The sequence below is a fragment of the Grampus griseus genome (assembly GCF_964374135.1).
Source record: "Grampus griseus genome assembly, chromosome: 11".
In the NCBI taxonomy this organism is placed as follows: domain Eukaryota; kingdom Metazoa; phylum Chordata; class Mammalia; order Artiodactyla; family Delphinidae; genus Grampus; species Grampus griseus.
In genome coordinates this window covers 38,622,979-38,641,391 of record NC_139005.1, presented here as the reverse complement: position 1 = coordinate 38,641,391, position 18,413 = coordinate 38,622,979, and the positions used below count along the sequence as shown (strand labels likewise).

General features: G+C 62.0%; 1 protein-coding gene across 1 annotated transcript in view; it reads left to right on the top strand.

The window, feature by feature from the left end:
- Positions 1 to 17,844, top strand: part of COL2A1 (collagen type II alpha 1 chain) — a 30,568-nt gene extending 12,724 nt beyond the window's left edge. The window contains exons 16-53 of the mRNA XM_082665094.1: positions 1,428 to 1,472; positions 1,943 to 1,996; positions 3,398 to 3,496; positions 3,810 to 3,854; positions 3,947 to 4,045; positions 4,210 to 4,263; positions 4,619 to 4,726; positions 5,124 to 5,177; positions 5,259 to 5,357; positions 5,509 to 5,562; positions 6,004 to 6,102; positions 6,496 to 6,549; positions 6,924 to 6,977; positions 7,318 to 7,371; positions 7,557 to 7,610; positions 7,835 to 7,879; positions 8,039 to 8,137; positions 8,339 to 8,446; positions 8,781 to 8,834; positions 9,137 to 9,190; positions 9,613 to 9,666; positions 10,023 to 10,076; positions 10,345 to 10,452; positions 11,061 to 11,114; positions 11,544 to 11,597; positions 12,262 to 12,423; positions 12,665 to 12,772; positions 12,979 to 13,086; positions 13,373 to 13,426; positions 13,571 to 13,678; positions 13,826 to 13,879; positions 14,011 to 14,118; positions 14,396 to 14,449; positions 14,888 to 14,995; positions 15,372 to 15,660; positions 16,094 to 16,281; positions 16,597 to 16,839; positions 17,283 to 17,844. Coding sequence (XP_082521220.1) covers positions 1,428 to 1,472; positions 1,943 to 1,996; positions 3,398 to 3,496; positions 3,810 to 3,854; positions 3,947 to 4,045; positions 4,210 to 4,263; positions 4,619 to 4,726; positions 5,124 to 5,177; positions 5,259 to 5,357; positions 5,509 to 5,562; positions 6,004 to 6,102; positions 6,496 to 6,549; positions 6,924 to 6,977; positions 7,318 to 7,371; positions 7,557 to 7,610; positions 7,835 to 7,879; positions 8,039 to 8,137; positions 8,339 to 8,446; positions 8,781 to 8,834; positions 9,137 to 9,190; positions 9,613 to 9,666; positions 10,023 to 10,076; positions 10,345 to 10,452; positions 11,061 to 11,114; positions 11,544 to 11,597; positions 12,262 to 12,423; positions 12,665 to 12,772; positions 12,979 to 13,086; positions 13,373 to 13,426; positions 13,571 to 13,678; positions 13,826 to 13,879; positions 14,011 to 14,118; positions 14,396 to 14,449; positions 14,888 to 14,995; positions 15,372 to 15,660; positions 16,094 to 16,281; positions 16,597 to 16,839; positions 17,283 to 17,429 — 3,441 coding nt within the window. The 3' untranslated portion in view covers positions 17,430 to 17,844. The remainder of the gene's footprint in view (positions 1 to 1,427; positions 1,473 to 1,942; positions 1,997 to 3,397; positions 3,497 to 3,809; positions 3,855 to 3,946; positions 4,046 to 4,209; positions 4,264 to 4,618; positions 4,727 to 5,123; positions 5,178 to 5,258; positions 5,358 to 5,508; positions 5,563 to 6,003; positions 6,103 to 6,495; positions 6,550 to 6,923; positions 6,978 to 7,317; positions 7,372 to 7,556; positions 7,611 to 7,834; positions 7,880 to 8,038; positions 8,138 to 8,338; positions 8,447 to 8,780; positions 8,835 to 9,136; positions 9,191 to 9,612; positions 9,667 to 10,022; positions 10,077 to 10,344; positions 10,453 to 11,060; positions 11,115 to 11,543; positions 11,598 to 12,261; positions 12,424 to 12,664; positions 12,773 to 12,978; positions 13,087 to 13,372; positions 13,427 to 13,570; positions 13,679 to 13,825; positions 13,880 to 14,010; positions 14,119 to 14,395; positions 14,450 to 14,887; positions 14,996 to 15,371; positions 15,661 to 16,093; positions 16,282 to 16,596; positions 16,840 to 17,282) is intronic.
- Positions 17,845 to 18,413: the final 569 nt, after the last annotated feature.

Below are 18,413 nucleotides of genomic sequence, written 5' to 3'. Positions count from 1 at the left end.
TAGTTCCAAGCGCAGGTCAGGGTTCAAGGCCTGGCCAGAGACTGGGCTGGGTTGGCCTCTGCCTGCTGTGGTCACGTGCCCCCCACCTTGGGCCAGACGGTGCCCACTCCCCAGCCTTGCTGCAGGAGGAGCCCTGGATGCCCGCCCAGCTCTGGCCTCCCGGGCGGCACTGCAGCTCCCCCTCACTCACGGCCAGCCCAGGCCTCTCCTCTGGCTGACCCCTGGAGGGTGGGTGCTTCTTGAAGCGGCCAGGCTAGTCCAGAAGGGGCTCTGGCCAGTGCTGAGGCTTTATGTTCCCCGTGACACTTTCTTCGGTTAAGTCGTCTCTTCCCTGTTTAATGTCAACGGGGAGAGTCTCAGGAGAAATGGACCATAGCCAGGAGGAAGAGTTGAGTCTTCTTTAAAACAGGAGCTCCCCCTAAAGCATCCTTCTTCAGCTTCCAAGGAGAGGCAGAGGCAGGCAGACGGGGCTCGGCCGAGGTCCTCCAAGGACCAGGTGCCAGGCCCAGCTCCACCTAGCCTGACGGTCCCCTGGGCCTTGAGGGGCCTTGAGAGAGGCACGAGGGGTGCTCACCACAAACCCAGGAGAAAACCCTCAAAGGGCAAGTCCTGTGGAGGAAATGCCGGCAGCCTTGCCTTCCTGTGAAGGAAGTCCTGGGGCAGATGTGGTCCTCGGGCTCTGCCCGGTGTCCTGTCCCCATCACAGAGCTTCTTCCTGGGCTGCTGGCAGATGTCCTGCAGCGTCTCTGTTTTCCATAGAAGCAGGTGGTTTTATGGGTTGGAGGATGGTGGGGCGCAGATCCTGGGGTTAACCGAGCCGTAACCAGGGAGGTTACCCGAGTCCGGAGAGTGCTTCTTGCTGTGACAGGCAGGAGGCGCTCAGTCAGGGTCTATGCCTGGCTGTTTCGCTCTCCTTTGGCCCAGTTCACCGAATCTTTAAACGATAACTCAGCCTTGAAGTTAGGGATACTTGGGGTCTAAACGGAAGTTTAAGAAATGATGAAACAGGGCTTCCCTGGTGGCGCAGTGGTTGAGAGTCCGCCTGCCGACGCAGGGGACACGGGTTCGTGCCCCGGTCTGGGAAGATCCCACATGCCGCGGAGCGGCTGGGCCCGCGAGCCATGGCCGCTGAGCCTGCGCGTCCGGAGCCTGTGCTCCGCAACGGGAGAGGCCACAGCAGTGAGAGGCCCGCGTACCGCAAAAAAAAAAAAAAAAAAAAAAAAAAAAGAAATGATGAAATAGCTGGAAAATCACCCAGGTTTTGTTAAGCTGAGAACAAGCCCGCTGCCCTCCCGGTTCTCCCAGCCACCCTGGAGGACCTGCCAGCCTCGTGCTCAGCCCTGGGGTACCATGGGGGTTGGGCTGAGGCAGGGAGGGACTGGACGTGCGCGCGCCTCTGACGGTGGCTGCTTCCTTCTCGCTCGCAGGGTGCTCGGGGCAACGATGGCCAACCTGGCCCCGCAGGGCCTCCGGTAAGTTCGCTTCAGCCCAGGCAGGTCTGCCTGCGTCCCAGTCAGCAGCCCAGTGAAGTTGCAGTGTTTACTCGGTACGCAGGCCATGCTCTGGCTTCTACTGGAAAGGAGGAGAAATAAGTTTTCATTACTGCAAGAGCACGTTGAACAAGTTTTGAAGCAGCGGGTCATTTTCCTCAGCCACCCTTTCGGTAGTTTTCTTGAGGAGGGATAGAGAGGGAGGTGAAAATCGCCTGCTTCTCACCATGTATTTAGTCAGAAACCTGCTTTGCCTTGTGAAGCCAGGCTTGGGGACACTAGCAGTGGGGACAGTTTTCACCCAGGGACTTTCGGCCACAGGGATGTAGGGTAATATTGGTACAAAGGTGGGACGGCACGTGAGGCGTGGCGGGGGGGGGGTCTCACTCTGGAGGCTGGAGAGAGTCTGCCCGGAATCAGCATTCACCTCTCCATCCACTTGCTTCCTCCAGGGTCCCGTGGGTCCTGCTGGCGGTCCTGGCTTCCCTGGTGCTCCTGGTGCCAAGGTGCGTGTCCTGCCCGTTGTGTCAGGAAGCCCGCTTTCCCCGTAGCCCTTGCTGACTGCCCCCTGGATGACCCCCTTCCCTGCGGAGGCGTGTCCCCCACCCCCTCCCCACCTCCACTCTCCACGGAAAACGAGGAAAAAGCCAGGCACTTGGCAGAGTCACCAGCTGGAAGGGAGAGTAAGATGGGATGATAAAAAGCTAGAGATACAGTTACAGCTTCAGAGTGGGGCCAGGCAGCAAAAGGTGGGGAGACACCTGAGACCTGGGAGGGAGCAGAAGACCAGGAACCAAAGGGAAGAAGGCAGAGCTCCGCCGACTTAGACCCGGAAGAGAGTCGGAGGGAAATGGGCTCAGAGACGGTTCCAAGCTTCCCTCTCGCCGCTGCCTCATTTGGGGGCCTCGGCTCTCCCAAGCCGTGTTCATAGAGTTCTTCCAAGGATTAACAGAGGCCAGTAGGAGGCCAGCCAGTTCAGGGAAAGGCCCCTGTGGCCCAGGAGGGATTCCAATGCGCGTGTGTCCCTGGGAGTTCTCTCCTGGTGCCCGCCAGGAGATGAATAAGGAACCTCCATGCGGTCACTGGCATCGGGTTGCTTTTTCCCTCCTGGGGTTTCCATGGCAACCAGACAGTGTCTGAGGCCCCAGGAGCCGGGTGAAGGAGACCCATTGTGAAGAGGGACAGCGGAAGGTGAGGGGGCCTGACCTTCAGAAAATAATAATTACAGCAGTAAAGCAAGAATGTTCTGAGAAGAAACCTGAGGAGGCTCTGCCCTCCCTCCAGGTCATCCGTCCTCCCCAGGGGCTCTGCTGTCCAGAGAGCCTAGATCGCAGCCAGTTGTAACTTTCAGGAAAAAATGAAAGTAAAAGCGGAGGCCGTTTTGGGAAAAGTAGTGTTGGGGTGCTGGACCCCGCTCGCTTCTGGCTCCCTTCAGACAGGCTTGGCCCGGAGCCTGGGTCACACATCAGCCAGATGCAAGCCCAGTGATGCCCCGAGCTGAGCTGTTTGAGAGCCTCGTAAAAGAGAAAATAGGAAGGGAAGGGGAGGTGGAGGTGCCTGCCCACCTCAGCCACCTGTCCATCATCCCCACGACACTGGGCTGCAGGGTCCCCCAGCTTGGGCTTTTCTGAACAGTGCTGACGGGACGAGCACGACGCCCAGGCACGACACTGTGTGCTTGCCATTGGTGGTCACCGGATAGGGGGCAGACGGAGAGTAGAGTGGGTGGGGTCGGAAGTCATCAGGGCGGCAAGCTCAGCCAGGCGGCCCACGTGGGAACCCAGGTGCTCCGGAGCAGGGCTCAGCTTTTTGGTGCATGTGTACGGCTTGCCCTGAGCTGTTGCTGGCCCACGAGGTCTCTGTCCCCCTGACTTGCCCTCACTCCACCCCTCCCTATCTCTTCCCAGGGTGAAGCTGGCCCCACCGGTGCTCGAGGTCCTGAAGGTGCCCAGGGTCCTCGGGGTGAAGCTGGTACTCCTGGGTCCCCCGGGCCGGCTGGTGCCTCTGTAAGTGTAGTTTCTCTTTCGCCTGAAGGGTCTGGGGTCTGAGGCCTTGGCACACTTGACTCTGTGCTTAGCTGTGAGGGAAGTGGCGTCTCAATCATGAAACCTTCATTCTGGCTGAATGCCTGCCACCCCCCGCCCATCTCGAGAGACATGTCTCCCTCCATCGCCCATCCTCCTCCTGAAATGTCCAACAGGGCCATGCCTGGAATGGACAGCTGCTGCTGCAGCCCCTGGACCTGGGGCCTGGAGGGCTAGGAGATGGCTGGGGTTTACTCTTCGCTGCTTATTTTATAATGACAGTCTCCTTTTTCAGGGTAACCCTGGATCTGATGGAATTCCTGGAGCTAAAGGATCTGCTGTGAGTGCTGCCCTTGGACTTAGCTCCTCCCGGTGGGGTCAGTCCCTCCTTGCCTCCTCTCCTGATGCCTCTCTCTCTGCTCATGCTGATAGGGTGCCCCTGGCATTGCTGGTGCTCCCGGCTTCCCTGGGCCCCGTGGTCCACCCGGCCCTCAAGGTGCAACTGGTCCTCTGGGCCCGAAAGGTCAAACGGTAAGATCCAGGATGAGGCCAAGCGCCCCAGCGTCAAAACCGCCATCCCTCCTTCCTGCGCTCACACCATGTCCTTTGGTGGGGCGCCTTTAAGGGTTTCGGGAGGTAGGGACAGGGCCGTGGAGAGAACCGAGTGTGAGAACCTGCCTTTCTCCTTTGTTAAGGGTGAGCCTGGTATTGCTGGCTTCAAAGGCGAACAAGGCCCCAAGGGAGAACCGGTGAGTATCTGGCCACCACGCCTGGCCCACTGCCCACCTCTGCAGGAGCTCTGTCCCCTAATCCGGGTCGTCTCAGGCCATGTCGGAGACGAGATATGACAAGGTTGAGAAGCTGCTGCAGCTTCAGCTCCCATCGTTGGCCTGACCAGCTTGACCAGTTTGAACTTTATACTCTCTCTTCCCCCTGGGGCACTTCTGCTCTCCCCCCACCAACGCTGATCCTTTGTGGCCTCACTTCCCCAGGTCCCCCAGCCCTGAAACAATAGTCACAGCCACTTCCTCCACACACCAGGCTGGTGCTCGCCCCAGGGCCCGGCGAAGACTCACCCTGTTTCTCTTTTGTGCTGCTTCTCAGGGCCCTACTGGTCCCCAAGGAGCCCCCGGTCCTGCTGGTGAAGAAGGCAAAAGAGGGGCCCGTGGAGAGCCTGGTGGTGCTGGGCCCGCTGGTCCCCCTGGAGAAAGAGTAAGTGGGCCAGGAGTCCCCACGCTCATTGGGGTGTGACCTGGAGATGCAAGTCCGGTCCCTGTGGCTCTGGGTCTTTGCCAAGTCTGTGGCCTCCTAGACGTCCTACTTCTCTTTTCTCCACCCACCACCATGGGGATAGGAAGCCTTCTCCTTCTTTGTGTCTCTCCACGCCCCCTCTCCGGGATGGCATGAAATAGTTGCAGCTCCTTCCCAGAAAGGTGGGGACAGGCCCAAGAAGTTAATCGCTCAGAATCTTGCAGGCCGTAGCTACTGGGCCACAGAAATTATGGTTGGCGGGTTCGTAGATGGACCCCCTGGGGTCTGGCGAGGCTCTGCAGCCGCGGCTGGGTCAGGGGCCACCCTGACTCAGTCTCTCCTCTCCACTTCTCCCTAGGGTGCTCCTGGCAACCGTGGGTTCCCAGGTCAGGATGGTCTGGCAGGTCCCAAGGTGAGTCGGGGCACAGGGGCTGGGGTCCCCACATCACTGGGCACATGGCTTTCTGCTGACCCCCTGCCTCCTCTTGTATAGGGAGCCCCTGGAGAGCGAGGGCCCAGTGGTCTTGCTGGTCCCAAGGGAGCCAATGGTGACCCTGGCCGTCCTGGAGAGCCTGGCCTCCCTGGAGCCCGGGTAAGTAGTAGAGCTGCTTTTGTCCTCGGCTTCTGATTTTGAACAGACCCCTCATGCCCTGCCCCACCTGGTCCCTCCGCCCCTGTGCTGCCAGGTTTGGGCGGTCCTGAGGCTGCCCTGACACCCATCCTCTTCTCTCCCCTACACAAAGGGTCTCACTGGTCGCCCTGGTGATGCTGGTCCTCAAGGCAAAGTTGGTCCTTCTGTAAGTCCATCATCTGGGGTCGTTGGGAAGGGTTGGGGAAATCCTTGGGGAGGCAGATGGGAAAAGAGACAGGAGTTGGGTAGGGGCAGCCCGTGAATTTTGAGAGTTGGGGTGGGGGACAGATGGTAGGTACTAGGGCCAGGTGTGGCCTGTGCGGTGGCTGTGAGTTCTGAAGATGCCACCCCCTTGTGCATTTGGGCCTTCTGTTGGAGGAAGACAAAGCACGATGTGCACTTTCAGGGACAAAACTTACAAGCGAAGGAGCGCCTTGTTGCCGATGGGGCCTGTGTGGGCTGCTGTTCGTGAACTCGGTCAATCCCACGTGCTGTCTGTCCGGCCAGTGCCCAGCCCTGAGCCTGCTACGTAGTAGCGCTTAGTAGATACCGGATGGACAAATGTGGTCGAGCGTCCGTGTTCTGAGAATGGTGTCCTCTCTTTCAGGGAGCCGCTGGTGAAGATGGTCGCCCTGGACCTCCAGGTCCTCAGGGGACTCGCGGGCAGCCTGGTGTCATGGGTTTCCCTGGCCCCAAAGGTGCCAATGTAAGTAATCACCTGCCCTTCCATTTCCTTCCATATGGTGCTCCTACCTCCCTGCCCCTGGGGAAAGGGCTGGCCCTGAACAGAGTTATCCCAAGGGCCACGATGAGCGAATCCATGGTACCCCGGGCAGCTTGGACCTCCACGCCCCGTAGCAGTGAACGTGATCGGGGGAAACCCAGGGCTCTTTAGAGCCCTTGGGACATCTCAGCCATGATGCTGATCCACGGGGCAGCGCTATCAGTTCACACCTCTGAGCATAAGAGAGGTGCTGACACTTGGCTCTGGCCTTTGCTGCCCGCGAGGCAGTGACCTCAAGCCCCAATCTCCCAAGCTGGCCATACCCCCGCTCCCACCACAGCCCTCCACCTTATGGCCCTGCACTCTTTCTTCCAGGGTGAGCCTGGCAAAGCTGGTGAGAAAGGACTGCCTGGTGCTCCTGGTCTGAGAGTAAGTACCCTCCCCACTGCCCATGTTAGCGTTTGCTGGACCCCTGCAAGGAGAGAGCAGCCCTATGGCACGCTTCTGGGGCCCCTAGCTGGCCGCGTGGATTCCCGCGGCTGAGCCCATGCTGCTCTGGGAGTCCACACGGGGAGACTTCTGATCGCTGACAGCAGCCCAGAGAGATGGAGGAGGCTCCCATGCTGAGAAGGACCGAGGGAACGAAGGGGGCCGGGAAAGGACAGGAAGGGAAGGTGTGGAAATGGAGTTCAGGCAGGGGATCATCTAGAAACTCTGGGCCACATAGTACACCTGCCTGGTCCTGGGGTCTGTAGAACTGAAGAAGAGTGTATCATTACATCACCCCTTTCTCTCCCCTCTAGGGTCTCCCTGGCAAAGATGGTGAGACAGGAGCTGCAGGCCCCCCTGGACCTGCTGTAAGTACCTGCCCAGCCTCTCCAGGTGGCCCGTGGGCAGGAGCTTTGTGGGTAGAGGTGGGGAGTAAGGGAGCTGACAGGTGTGGATCTGGGCTGATCCAGGACACCTGACCCAGCCTAAGCTGAGGCAGGGCGTCCCAGGAGGCAGCCTGGACCCCTTCGGGGTTGTCAGGGGTGCGGGTCACTGGTGGGAGGACAGCGAGGCATGCACACCCTGCTTGGGCAGTGAGGCAAGGTGTCGCCTGCCCTCCCGCGGGCCAGCCCCAGGCCCCTGTAGGCCTAGATGAGGCTCCCAGATTCTCTGGGGGCTGGCTCAGCTCGCCTTTGTCTTCCTCTGCAGGGACCTGCCGGTGAACGAGGCGAGCAGGGTGCTCCTGGGCCATCTGGGTTCCAGGTAGGCGGCTGGATCCCGTCCACACGCAGGGCTCTGGGGCAGCAGCAGTGCCCCCTTGAGGGGGACCCAGGGATGAGTCTTCCCTGAACCCCCTCCCCTACACCTGCTCTCGCACTGTGCTGGCCTCCCTGCAGGGCGTGGCAGCAAACACACTCCTTTCCTAACCAAGTCACTTTGGCTTCTAGGGACTTCCTGGCCCGCCTGGTCCCCCAGGTGAAGGTGGAAAACCAGGTGACCAGGTGAGTTTGGGGCTCTTTGAACCTGTAGCCTGTTTAGGTGGGAAGATCTATTCTCATGCCCAGGAGGCAAGGGCAGGAGTGGGCACAAGGAGCCCCAGGAGGCCAGGGAATGTCCAGGACCTGCTGCCCAGGTCTGAGCTCAGCCCCCAGCGGGAGGGCAGCTCCGCCGAGGATCTGGGACAGAAAAGCCTCGGCTCTCTCACACATCCTTCTTCGTTCTTCAGGGCGTTCCTGGTGAAGCTGGAGCTCCCGGCCTCGTGGGTCCCAGGGTGAGTGTCCCGTCCACTGTTCCCGCGCGGCCTCCTTGGGCCTGCTCCCTCCCGTGTGGTTCTGCCGTGCATCCCAGCACAGCCGTCCTGGGTCTCCTCTCTCTCTGGGCCTCCGCCCCATCTCTCTTGCCTGACTCCTCCTTGGTGTCTCTGTCACAGGGTGAACGAGGTTTCCCAGGGGAACGTGGCTCTCCAGGGTCCCAGGGCCTCCAGGGGCCCCGCGGCCTGCCTGGCACTCCTGGCACTGATGGTCCCAAAGTGAGTGAGGCGGGTTCTGCTGGCGGGGGTCCTCTGGACTGGAAGGGGAGGGGGCTCAGGGGGGATGAAGATGGAAGGAGGGAGGGATGGAGGATGAGACAGAAAGGGGTCTGGGCAGAGGAGGAAGGGAAGGAAAGGGGGCTTGGGGCCTGGGGGGCCCAGGGGAAGTGCTGCCTTCCACAGACTCCTCTCCCACCGCAGGGTGCAGCTGGCCCAGGTGGCCCCCCTGGGGCTCAGGGCCCTCCAGGTCTGCAGGGGATGCCCGGTGAGAGAGGAGCAGCTGGCATCGCTGGGCCCAAGGGAGACAGGGTGAGTACCAGGCTGAGCGCGCTTCCGCCACAGCTGGGCTTCCCCACACTCCCTCCCGCTCCCCACGGCACCAGGCGGTGAGGGTCCCCGTTACCCTCTTGAGGAACTTGGAGACTGCTCCCAGGCTCTCCGTTTGACCTTGAGTGACATCCTGCCCTGACACTTCCCTCTGTCTCACTTCTGTTACTCCCCGTTACCCACCCTGAGACTGCAGCAAATCCTTCTTGGCCAGGCTCTGAGCTCTGCCTGGAGCCCCATTCAGGGGGGGCACTGAGCCGGCAAAGGGGATCTTGGAGTAGCTCCCTAAGGTGGCCCGTTTTTCTCTATCCCACAGGGTGATGTTGGTGAGAAAGGCCCCGAGGGAGCCCCCGGGAAGGATGGTGGACGGGTAAGTGGATGCTGGCTGCAGGCTCCCTGGGGTTGGGATGGGGACAGATGCAGGGGACCTCATGCACTCAGGGGACAGAGGGGCAGTGTGTGAGCGTAGTCTCTGCTCCTATCTCAGTTTTGTGGGCTGGGCAACTACAAGGACTTCCCTGTCAAAAGTGGGGGCCCCAGGGTGAGAGGGAGCTCTGGGGGTCACGCGAGGGTACACCAAGGTCTGTTGGGTGCGGCGTCTCCAGGCTCCCTGTTGGACTCCGCGTCCCTGGCTGCCTCTCCCTGCCCCTCACTCCGCCTTCTCTCCCCCAGGGTCTGACTGGCCCCATTGGCCCCCCTGGCCCGGCTGGTGCCAACGGTGAGAAGGTGAGTCGTGGATCCCTTTCCTCGCTCTGCCTCACCTCCCCCAACGAATCTCCTTCTCATCTCCTGCCAAAGACTGCTCTCTCTTCCCCTCGCTCGATACCTGTCGGCCTCCTGCCTTGCAGCGGCTGCAAGGAGTGGAGGGTGGGGGCTCGTTCTTAGAGGCAAAGTCATGGCTGTGTGCACCACCGAGGGAAGCAGTTGGATGGGGGTATGGGTGTCTTCAGCAAAGGCCCCGAGTAGGTGCAGGTATGGCCAAAGCAACAAGGGGAGAACACGCCACGGGTCAGAGGGGAGACCAGAGCCCCCGTCCCCCCGTCAGGGCTCTCTGGATGCACTTTGCTCTGGAAGGGCCCCCTCTCACCCTACATCCCTCATCCTTGGCTTTTGTCCACCCCCCCCCCCCACCCGCTGACTCACTTTAGGGAGAAGTTGGACCTCCTGGTCCTTCAGGAACTGCTGGTGCTCGCGGCGCCCCGGTGAGTATCTGCCCCTGAGCCTGGCCCTGCAGGCCCCCCCCCCCACCCCGGGCACGGCTCCCACCCTGCCCTCTGGGCCTGGGGGTGGGAGGAGAGATGAGAAAGGAAGGGGGAAGGCACGTCCCCCCCCATGATGTGATCAGGGTGGAGGGCCTTCGGGTCCCCAGATCCTCCGACCGTGAGAGGCTTCCTGACCTGGGTCCCTTTATTTAGGACGGAGAGCCTCCCGACCCCCTTCTCTCTGAGGGTTACTGTGCAGTAGGCTAGGCTGGGCCAGAGCGGGCTCTGGGCTCACAGGAGGGAACAGAGCAGGCCGGCAGCTGAGCCTCACCCCTCCCGGCCCTCTTCTCTCACAGGGTGAACGTGGAGAGACTGGACCCCCCGGGCCCGCTGGATTTGCTGGTCCTCCTGTGAGTATCTCTGTCCACCCTCCCTCCCTCCCTCCCATGCCCTCCACTCTGGCCAGCTCGAGTCATTCCCAAAGGACACCTTCCCGCCTGTGGGGGAGGGAAGGACAGGATTTAAAGAAGAGGGAAGTGGCTCCTCCGCGTCCGCATCTCCACAGCGATGTGACAGTCCTACCCGAGACTCGGTGTCCAGGCCCAGGGTGGACGCACACACTCACACAGTCTCTGGCCCCTTTGCCCGCACTCACTGGCCTCCTCCTTCCCGGAACAGGGTGCTGACGGCCAGCCCGGTGCCAAAGGCGAGCAAGGAGAGGCTGGCCAGAAAGGTGACGCCGGTGCCCCGGGTCCTCAGGGCCCCTCTGGAGCTCCCGGGCCTCAGGTGGGTAATGCTGAGCTCCCCCCCGAAACCGCTCCCACACGGTAGGCGGTGCTGGGTCCCGGGAGAGGGGCCTGGGCAGGCAGAGGTGGCTAGGAGGCCTGGGGCTGCCCGCCTGTGTTTAGGGCCCTCCACCCAGCAGACCCTGGAGCCTGCTGCTGCAGCCACAGGAGGGGAGGCTGCAGGGAGGAGGAATTTGTGCTCAGGGGTAAAGGTTCAAGGAGCTAAGCTGGCCTTCAGAGCCGCGGGTGTGGGTGTGGGTGTGGGTGTGTGGCTGGGGGCCGACACAGGGTACCAGCCGCTGGGTCTCCCTGAGCAACAGATGGCCTGGGGCAGAGCGGCCAGTCTCCTGGGAGACCTTGGACTGGCTCTGAGGACACCTGATGGGCCTGCCCTCCCCGAGATCTCCTAGAGCACGAGTCTCCTGTGGGTCGGGGTGGCAGGCCCACCTGTGACAGCCTCTCCAGGCTGGGATTTTAGTGCTGACAAAGCTGCATCTCTGAGAACCGAGCTCTCAGGAGTCCACGGGGCTCAGAAGGGACCCGCGCCCAGAAGCCCACAGCCCTCCCCCGGGGCGACCGGGCCTCACCGTCTCCCTCCTTCCTCCCCAGGGTCCTACTGGTGTGACTGGTCCTAAAGGAGCCCGAGGCGCTCAAGGCCCCCCGGTGAGTGAGGCCCCCGTCCCACCGTCACTGGGCCGAGTGGAGGGCACTGCAGGGGCAGTGGCTTCTCTCGCACCCACCCCCCCGGGCCTCAGGAAGGAGGTCTGGCCCCAGAGACCCCACCCCACCTCCTTCCCTCTCAGCCCGAGCCCCTCCCACACAGAGCCCATCCCACAGCCGGTGGGAGAGAGGGCGCCCCTACAGCGCTGACTGCCCCACTGCATCCTCCCCCTGCAGGGGCTGGAGGCTGAGAAGCTGCAGCTGCCCGAGGCAGTGGCCAGACCTGGGGCCCTTTCTCCCTCTCTAGCTCTCCCCTGGCTGCCGTGAGCCCTTGCTCCTTTCCAAACCAGCCTATGAGACCCCCGCCCCCAAATTTGATTCTTGGGCCTCCTGAGGGTCTGAGGTCCTCAGGGTCCTCCTCTCCTCACATAGGGAGCCACCGGATTCCCCGGAGCTGCAGGCCGCGTCGGACCCCCAGGTTCCAATGTAAGTGCTGCCCCCGGCTGTTTCCTCCCTAACTCCAGGCATGGGAGGCACAGGCAGGGGTCGAAGAGTCTGGCCCAGTCCCCCACACGTCTTTGTGCCCATCCCCACTCCTGGGAACAGTAGTTAACTGACCACAGGGACATGCTCTCCTTGCAGACAGCTGGGAGCAGGGCGGGGGGCCCTCTTGCTGGCCACGGGCTTCTGGCTCCGTGGGCAGGACAGGGCTGGTACTGTTGCTTTCGTCGTGGACGCACACTTCTTGAGCACACTGTGCTTTGTAAGGATGTCTGCATCTTGCTCCTGGGGAAAGTCCCCCAGCTCACCAACACTGCCAAGCGCAGAGGGAGCGGGCGCAGAGGCTTAGCGGCCAGGGGTGAGGCTGGAGCTGTTCCTTGAGGACCGGTGGTGGGACTGAGGCCACAGGGAAGGAGGCAGGAGGGAGTCCAGGTCGATCAGAAAAAGGAAAGTGTGCAGAGGCTGGAGAAGCCAGGCTGGCTTGAAGCCAGAGCTCACGGGGGAGAGAAGATGGAAGAGGTAGCCCGGGGTGGGGGTCAAGCTGCCCTTACGGTGGAGGAAGCCCCCAGAGGGTCACCATGGCTTTGGCAGCCTGGAAGGATGGTGAAGGGTGAGATGAGTTCTCACGTCCCGCATTTGCTCCTTCTAGGGCAACCCTGGACCCCCTGGCCCCCCTGGTCCTTCTGGAAAAGATGGTCCCAAAGGTGCTCGAGGAGACAGCGGCCCCCCTGGCCGAGCTGGTGACCCTGGCCTCCAAGGTCCTTCCGGACCCCCTGGCGAGAAGGGAGAGCCTGGAGATGACGGTCCTTCTGTAAGTCCCACCCCAGGCTGGGGAGCCCAGGGCCAAGGTCCCTGGAGCAGAAGTGTGAAGGGCACGTGGGCTCACAGAGCCCAGAGTGGGGGGAGCACGACTGTGGGACTGCCGGGGGGGGGCGGGCGCTGCAGAGAGAAGTGTCCTGACCCCTGCAGTGGGCAGCTGCCACCTCACGGAGGGGCGGGGGGCGGCTCCGTGTCACTTCTCAAGTTCTCACCTCCCTCCTCTCCTCCCTCAGGGTCCCGACGGTCCTCCAGGTCCCCAGGGTCTGGCCGGTCAGAGGGGCATCGTCGGTCTGCCGGGGCAGCGTGGTGAGCGAGGATTCCCCGGCCTGCCCGGCCCATCGGTGAGTGGGGACGCCCCTTCCTCCGGGCGAGCTGGGCCCCGCCTGGCTCAGGTGGACGCTCTTCACCTGGTGCTCTCGGTGGCCTGGCCACCCCGAGGCTGCCACCGCTCCGCACCGTCTGAACTGACCCGCAGTCAGCGCCCTCCCCAGAAGGGCTCCGAGGGACCTCGGAGCGCGCACTCATCCTCCTTGTCGCTGTCCCCCAGGGTGAGCCTGGCAAGCAGGGAGCTCCTGGAGCATCTGGAGACCGAGGTCCCCCTGGCCCCGTGGGTCCTCCTGGCCTGACTGGTCCTGCGGGTGAACCTGGACGCGAGGTGTGCAGTGGGATCCACTGTGGGGTAGCCCGTTCTAGGGAGAGGGGAGCCCTGGAGAAGGGGGTGACAGATGGGCCGAGCCCAAGCGCCCAGATGTGATGGGAGGGTGGTGATGGGAGAGAGAGGGCACGGAGACTAAGAGCTGGGCCCACGGCGGGGAGGCAGGAGGAAGCTGGCTGAGGAAGCTTTGGCTGGAGGGAGGGCACAAACCTGGGCTCCTGAGGGAGGACGGGAAGCAGAGGCGGGGATGGTGGGCAGCTCTGATGGCGTGTTTCCCTTTGCGCAGGGAAGCCCTGGTGCTGACGGCCCCCCTGGCAGAGACGGTGCAGCTGGAGTCAAGGTGGGTATCGGGGTCTCACTCAAGGTGAGTACGGTGGGGCGGGGAGGACATTCCATTGGCCTGGCAGGGCTGGGGTCAGAATCACGTCTCTCCTTGCCTCTTCTGGAACGTTCCTCTCTGAGCCGGAGACCTCTCTCCTGACAGGGTGATCGTGGTGAGACCGGTCCCTTGGGTGCCCCCGGAGCCCCAGGGCCCCCTGGCTCTCCTGGCCCCGCCGGCCCAGTTGGCAAGCAGGGAGACCGAGGAGAAGCTGTGAGTATCTTCGAGTCAGTAAAAGCCACGGTGGAGGAGGGTGGCTGCGTGGGTAGGGAGCGTTCCACCACCGCCCTCCCCCACCCCAGGCCCTGGGCGCGTCCCTGTCCTGACTGTGCTCTGACGCTGCCCCCACTCTCCCCACAGGGTGCACAAGGCCCCATGGGACCCTCAGGACCAGCTGGAGCCCGGGGAATGCCAGTGAGTATCTGAGCGTCCTGTGCTGGGTCCCCGACAGGCAGGTTCAGGGGGCAGCAGGGACCTGGGGCCCCTTGGCGCGGGTGAGGCTGGCCTGAGCTGACCAAACCTGTGTCTTTGTGTCTTGTTCCCAGGGCCCTCAAGGCCCCCGAGGTGACAAAGGAGAAACGGGAGAGGCTGGCGAGAGGGGACTGAAAGGACACCGTGGCTTCACTGGTCTGCAGGGTCTGCCCGGCCCCCCTGTGAGTGCCGCAGGCTGTGCTCGGTTCCCCAAGGCGTCCCCCTTCACGGAGCCCACTGGCGTTTCCCATGCTGCTAAGGCGGCTGGGGATCGTCCTGAGAAATGTGCAGGGCCTCCTCAGGGTTGCAGGGAGAAGCACATGGAAGGGGCGCAGGGGCGGGACGTGTATGCGCTCCCCCAACTCCCAGTATATATACGTATTCAAGAAGGCCTCCTGACGTGGAAGATGGGGCCCTGTCCGTGCTGACCTCTGACCTTTGCCTCTTCCTGCTGCACAGGGTCCCGCTGGAGACCAAGGGACTTCTGGTCCTGCCGGCCCTTCTGGCCCCAGAGTAAGTGAGACGGAGTGAACCCTTCCTCCGGGGTGGGACCAGGGTGCTGGTCAGGTGTCTGGTGAGGAGGGAGATGTGGCTGCTTCTGGGGAAGCCTCGGGCTCAGGCGCCTCACTCAGCAGCAGAGGTGGGACTGGCTTGGTGACACTGTGGCCAGAGAAGTACCTGAGGCCATAGGACGACCACGAGCGCAGCTCTCGGCTGTCAGACAGACTCCCTGGGAATAGGATTTTACAAAGGGGATTGTAGGGAGTGAGAGAGCCGTGAAGCCGTCCTGCCGGTTCTTGGCCACACGGAGAGCAGCGTGGGGTTCCATGACTGAGAAATGGGAAGACTTGGGAAGAGAGCAGCTATGAGCCTCACCAGCCCCGGCTTCTCCCGGACCTTCCCTTTGTCGATGGCTCTCTTCTCACTGTCTTTCTCCCTCCCGGCCTGCAGGGTCCTCCTGGCCCCGTCGGTCCCTCTGGCAAAGATGGCGCTAATGGAATCCCCGGCCCCATTGGACCTCCTGGACCCCGTGGACGTTCAGGCGAAACTGGCCCTGCTGTGAGTGTCCTTCCTGCCGTCTGGGGTGCTCCCGGCACCGGGAGGCTTGAGCTCTCGGATGCGAAGGGCTTCTTTCGGGGCATCAGCCTGCAGCTAATGTGACAGCATCCTTTATCCTGGGAGCTCCCTGGAAGTTCAGAGTCCAGGAGACATAGAAGAGAGGGGCCAATGAAAAAACAGGGAGCATTCTATGGTTTTCTTGGTCTTGGCCTGCTCCGCGCGCGCGCACGCACGCACGCACGCACGCACACACGCACACACACACCCCTCATGGGACTGGGAAGAAGACATCCTAGTACATTCTAGCAGGCGGGGATGGACACAGGAGGGGCGTCTCCCTGTAATTCCTGGCTGATTTCTCTGTTTCCTGCTGCAGGGTCCTCCTGGAAATCCTGGACCCCCTGGCCCTCCAGGTCCCCCTGGCCCTGGCATTGACATGTCCGCCTTTGCTGGCCTAGGCCAGAGAGAGAAGGGCCCCGACCCCATGCAGTACATGCGGGCCGATGAGGCAGCCGGCAACCTGAGACAGCACGACGCCGAGGTGGATGCCACGCTCAAGTCCCTCAACAACCAGATCGAGAGCATCCGCAGCCCCGAGGGATCCCGCAAGAACCCCGCCCGCACCTGCCGGGACCTGAAACTCTGCCACCCCGAGTGGAAGAGCGGTGAGCCCGGAGGGCAGGATCCCCGCCCCCGCTGGGCACGGCCCCCTTCAGAAGGAGGGGCAGAGTCGGGCCTGGAAGGTTCTGGCACTGGTGGTGGCTCCCCCATTTCACAGCAGAGAAACTGCAGCCCTGGTCCCGTCCGGTCATGGCCACATGGTGGAAGTGACTTCAGGGTAGAGTTCCATCCACCGGGCAGGCCCTGCTCCTGTGCCTTTGCCTGCCCCCCTGTTTAGCCCTGGACCTTCCCATCCGGGTCTCCTCGCCCGGATCCCTCCCTCTCCCCTCCCTTTGGCCGCACGTGGCCCTCACACCCTGCTCCTCTGCCCCTGGTGTCCCCATAGGCCTTTCTGTCACCCCAGGCAGGCCTGGCCCTCTCGGGAGCGTGTGTCTGTGCCTGTCTGAGCCCCGATGGGGTGTTGCCTCTCCGCTGCAGGAGATTACTGGATCGACCCGAACCAGGGCTGCACCCTGGACGCCATGAAGGTTTTCTGCAACATGGACACTGGCGAGACCTGCGTCTACCCCAGCCCGGCCAGCGTTCCCAAGAAGAACTGGTGGAACAGCAAGAGCAAGGACAAGAAACACATCTGGTTTGGAGAAACCATCAACGGTGGCTTCCACGTGAGTCCCCGCGTGCTCCAGGCCAGGGACGGCGCATCAGAACCCCTCTGCTTTCTCCCCGGCAGTATTTAGCGCCTTGCTCACATTCTCACTGGATGGGGGCTGGGGGAGAGTTCAGGGGAAGAAGGAAAGAGGAGGAGGGGGTTGTTTTCCCCCTTCGAGGTGGAGGAAGAGTCCTCGGAGGCTTGCTCCACTCCCCGGAAGCAAACGTGTCTTCCCAGTGACCCCTCCCCAGCCCCCTTCAGCTCCTGCAAACCCCGCTCGGAGGGCCCTGTCCCGCCCGGGCCTCACGCCACTGCTGTCTGCCCCTCCCAGTTCAGCTATGGAGATGACAACCTGGCTGCCAACACCGCCAACGTCCAGATGACCTTCCTGCGCCTGCTGTCCACCGAGGGCTCCCAGAACATCACCTACCACTGCAAGAACAGCATTGCCTACCTGGACGAGGCCGCTGGCAACCTCAAGAAGGCCCTGCTCATCCAGGGCTCCAACGACGTGGAGATCCGGGCCGAGGGCAACAGCAGGTTCACGTATACGGTTCTGAAGGACGGCTGCACGGTGAGTCAGGCCGGCTGGGCCGCCAGAGAGATGAGCCGCCTGGGGCCCCGGGCGACAGCAGGCAGAGGGCTGGTCCACAGCAGGCATCGTGGCCCTAAAGGGGCACGAGCGCCGACGGGCTACGTGGGGATGCCACGCAGAGCGACAGGTGAGGGAGAGGGGCGTGTTGTTCTGTCCCCTCCCCTCCCTTGGCTCAGCGTGTCCGGTGACTTGGAGGAACACTCATGCGACGTGTGTGGGCCTCTGCCCTCGCAGGCTGGGTCACTGTGGACAGTGGGGAGGAGAAGGGCAGGGGGAGGAGGCCCTGCTGCTGAGGACTGGCGTCGAGGCGGAGGCCAGTCCAAGAGAGGTCTAGGCCCCCCGCGTGTGTTCGGTTTTGGGGTCCAGGGCAGCTGGCACCGGATCGTAAGGCATCCGCCGACTCTCCTCTCTTTCTCCCCTAGAAACACACCGGTAAGTGGGGCAAGACTATGATTGAGTACCGGTCGCAGAAGACCTCACGTCTCCCCATCATTGACATTGCACCCATGGACATAGGCGGGCCCGAGCAGGAATTCGGTGTGGACATAGGGCCTGTCTGCTTCTTGTAAAAACCCGAACCCAGAAACAACACAATCCATTGCAAACCCAAAGGACCCAAGTACTTTCCAATCCCAGTCACTCTAGGACTCTGCACTGAATGGCTGACCTGACCTGACGTCCATTCATCCCACCCTCTCACAGTTTGGACTTTTCTCCCTTCTCTAAGAGACCTGAACTGGGCAGACTGCAAAATAAAATCTCGGTGTTCTATTTATTTATTGTCTTCCTGTAAGACCTTTGGGTCAAGGCAGAGGCAGGAAACTAACTGGTGTGAGTTAAACGCCCCCGGGTGACTGCCCCCCAGCCCAGGCAAGAGAACCCCCCCTTCGGGTGCCGGGCGCAGGAACTGTGTGTGTCCCACACAATGGTGCTATTCTGTGTCAAACACCTCTGTATTTTTTAAAATGTCAATTGATATTAAAAACAAAAAAATTATTGGAAAGTACATATTGGCTTGTGCTTTGTGCTTTATTTGTCATTAGTCCTGGAGTCTGTGGGCAGGACAGAATCCTCTTTCGTAAACTTTGGCACCAAGTGGAACCCAGGGGTGAACTAGGAACAGAGACCGAGGTTTGGGAAGGGAGGCACACGAGAGGGGGCGGCCTTGTTCCTGAGCATAAGCCCAGACACACCTCCAGGCGGATTAGTGCAAGAGAAAAGATGCTCTCTGAACTCCGACGGGGAGGTGGGGCCTGTGTCGTGCCACTCGGGAGAGACCAGAGACGCCCCGAGGAGGGGGGGGGGTGCACGGTGCCGGGGGGGAGGGCAGGGGAGGGAATCCACAGAGGCCCAGTGCACCAGTCAATCTATTTATCTGTATCTTTCCCTCAGACTTCAGTTCAAGCAGAAGTGTTAGTGCTGAACGCTCGCCCCACCCCTTATTCCTTTTTCCCGGCCCCCGTTCCTCACTTGCTGGGCTGGCACCTAAAGCTTCCATGGGTGTCTTCTCAACACACGGAGGGACAGCCGGTCCCTTCTTGCCTTCCAAAGAC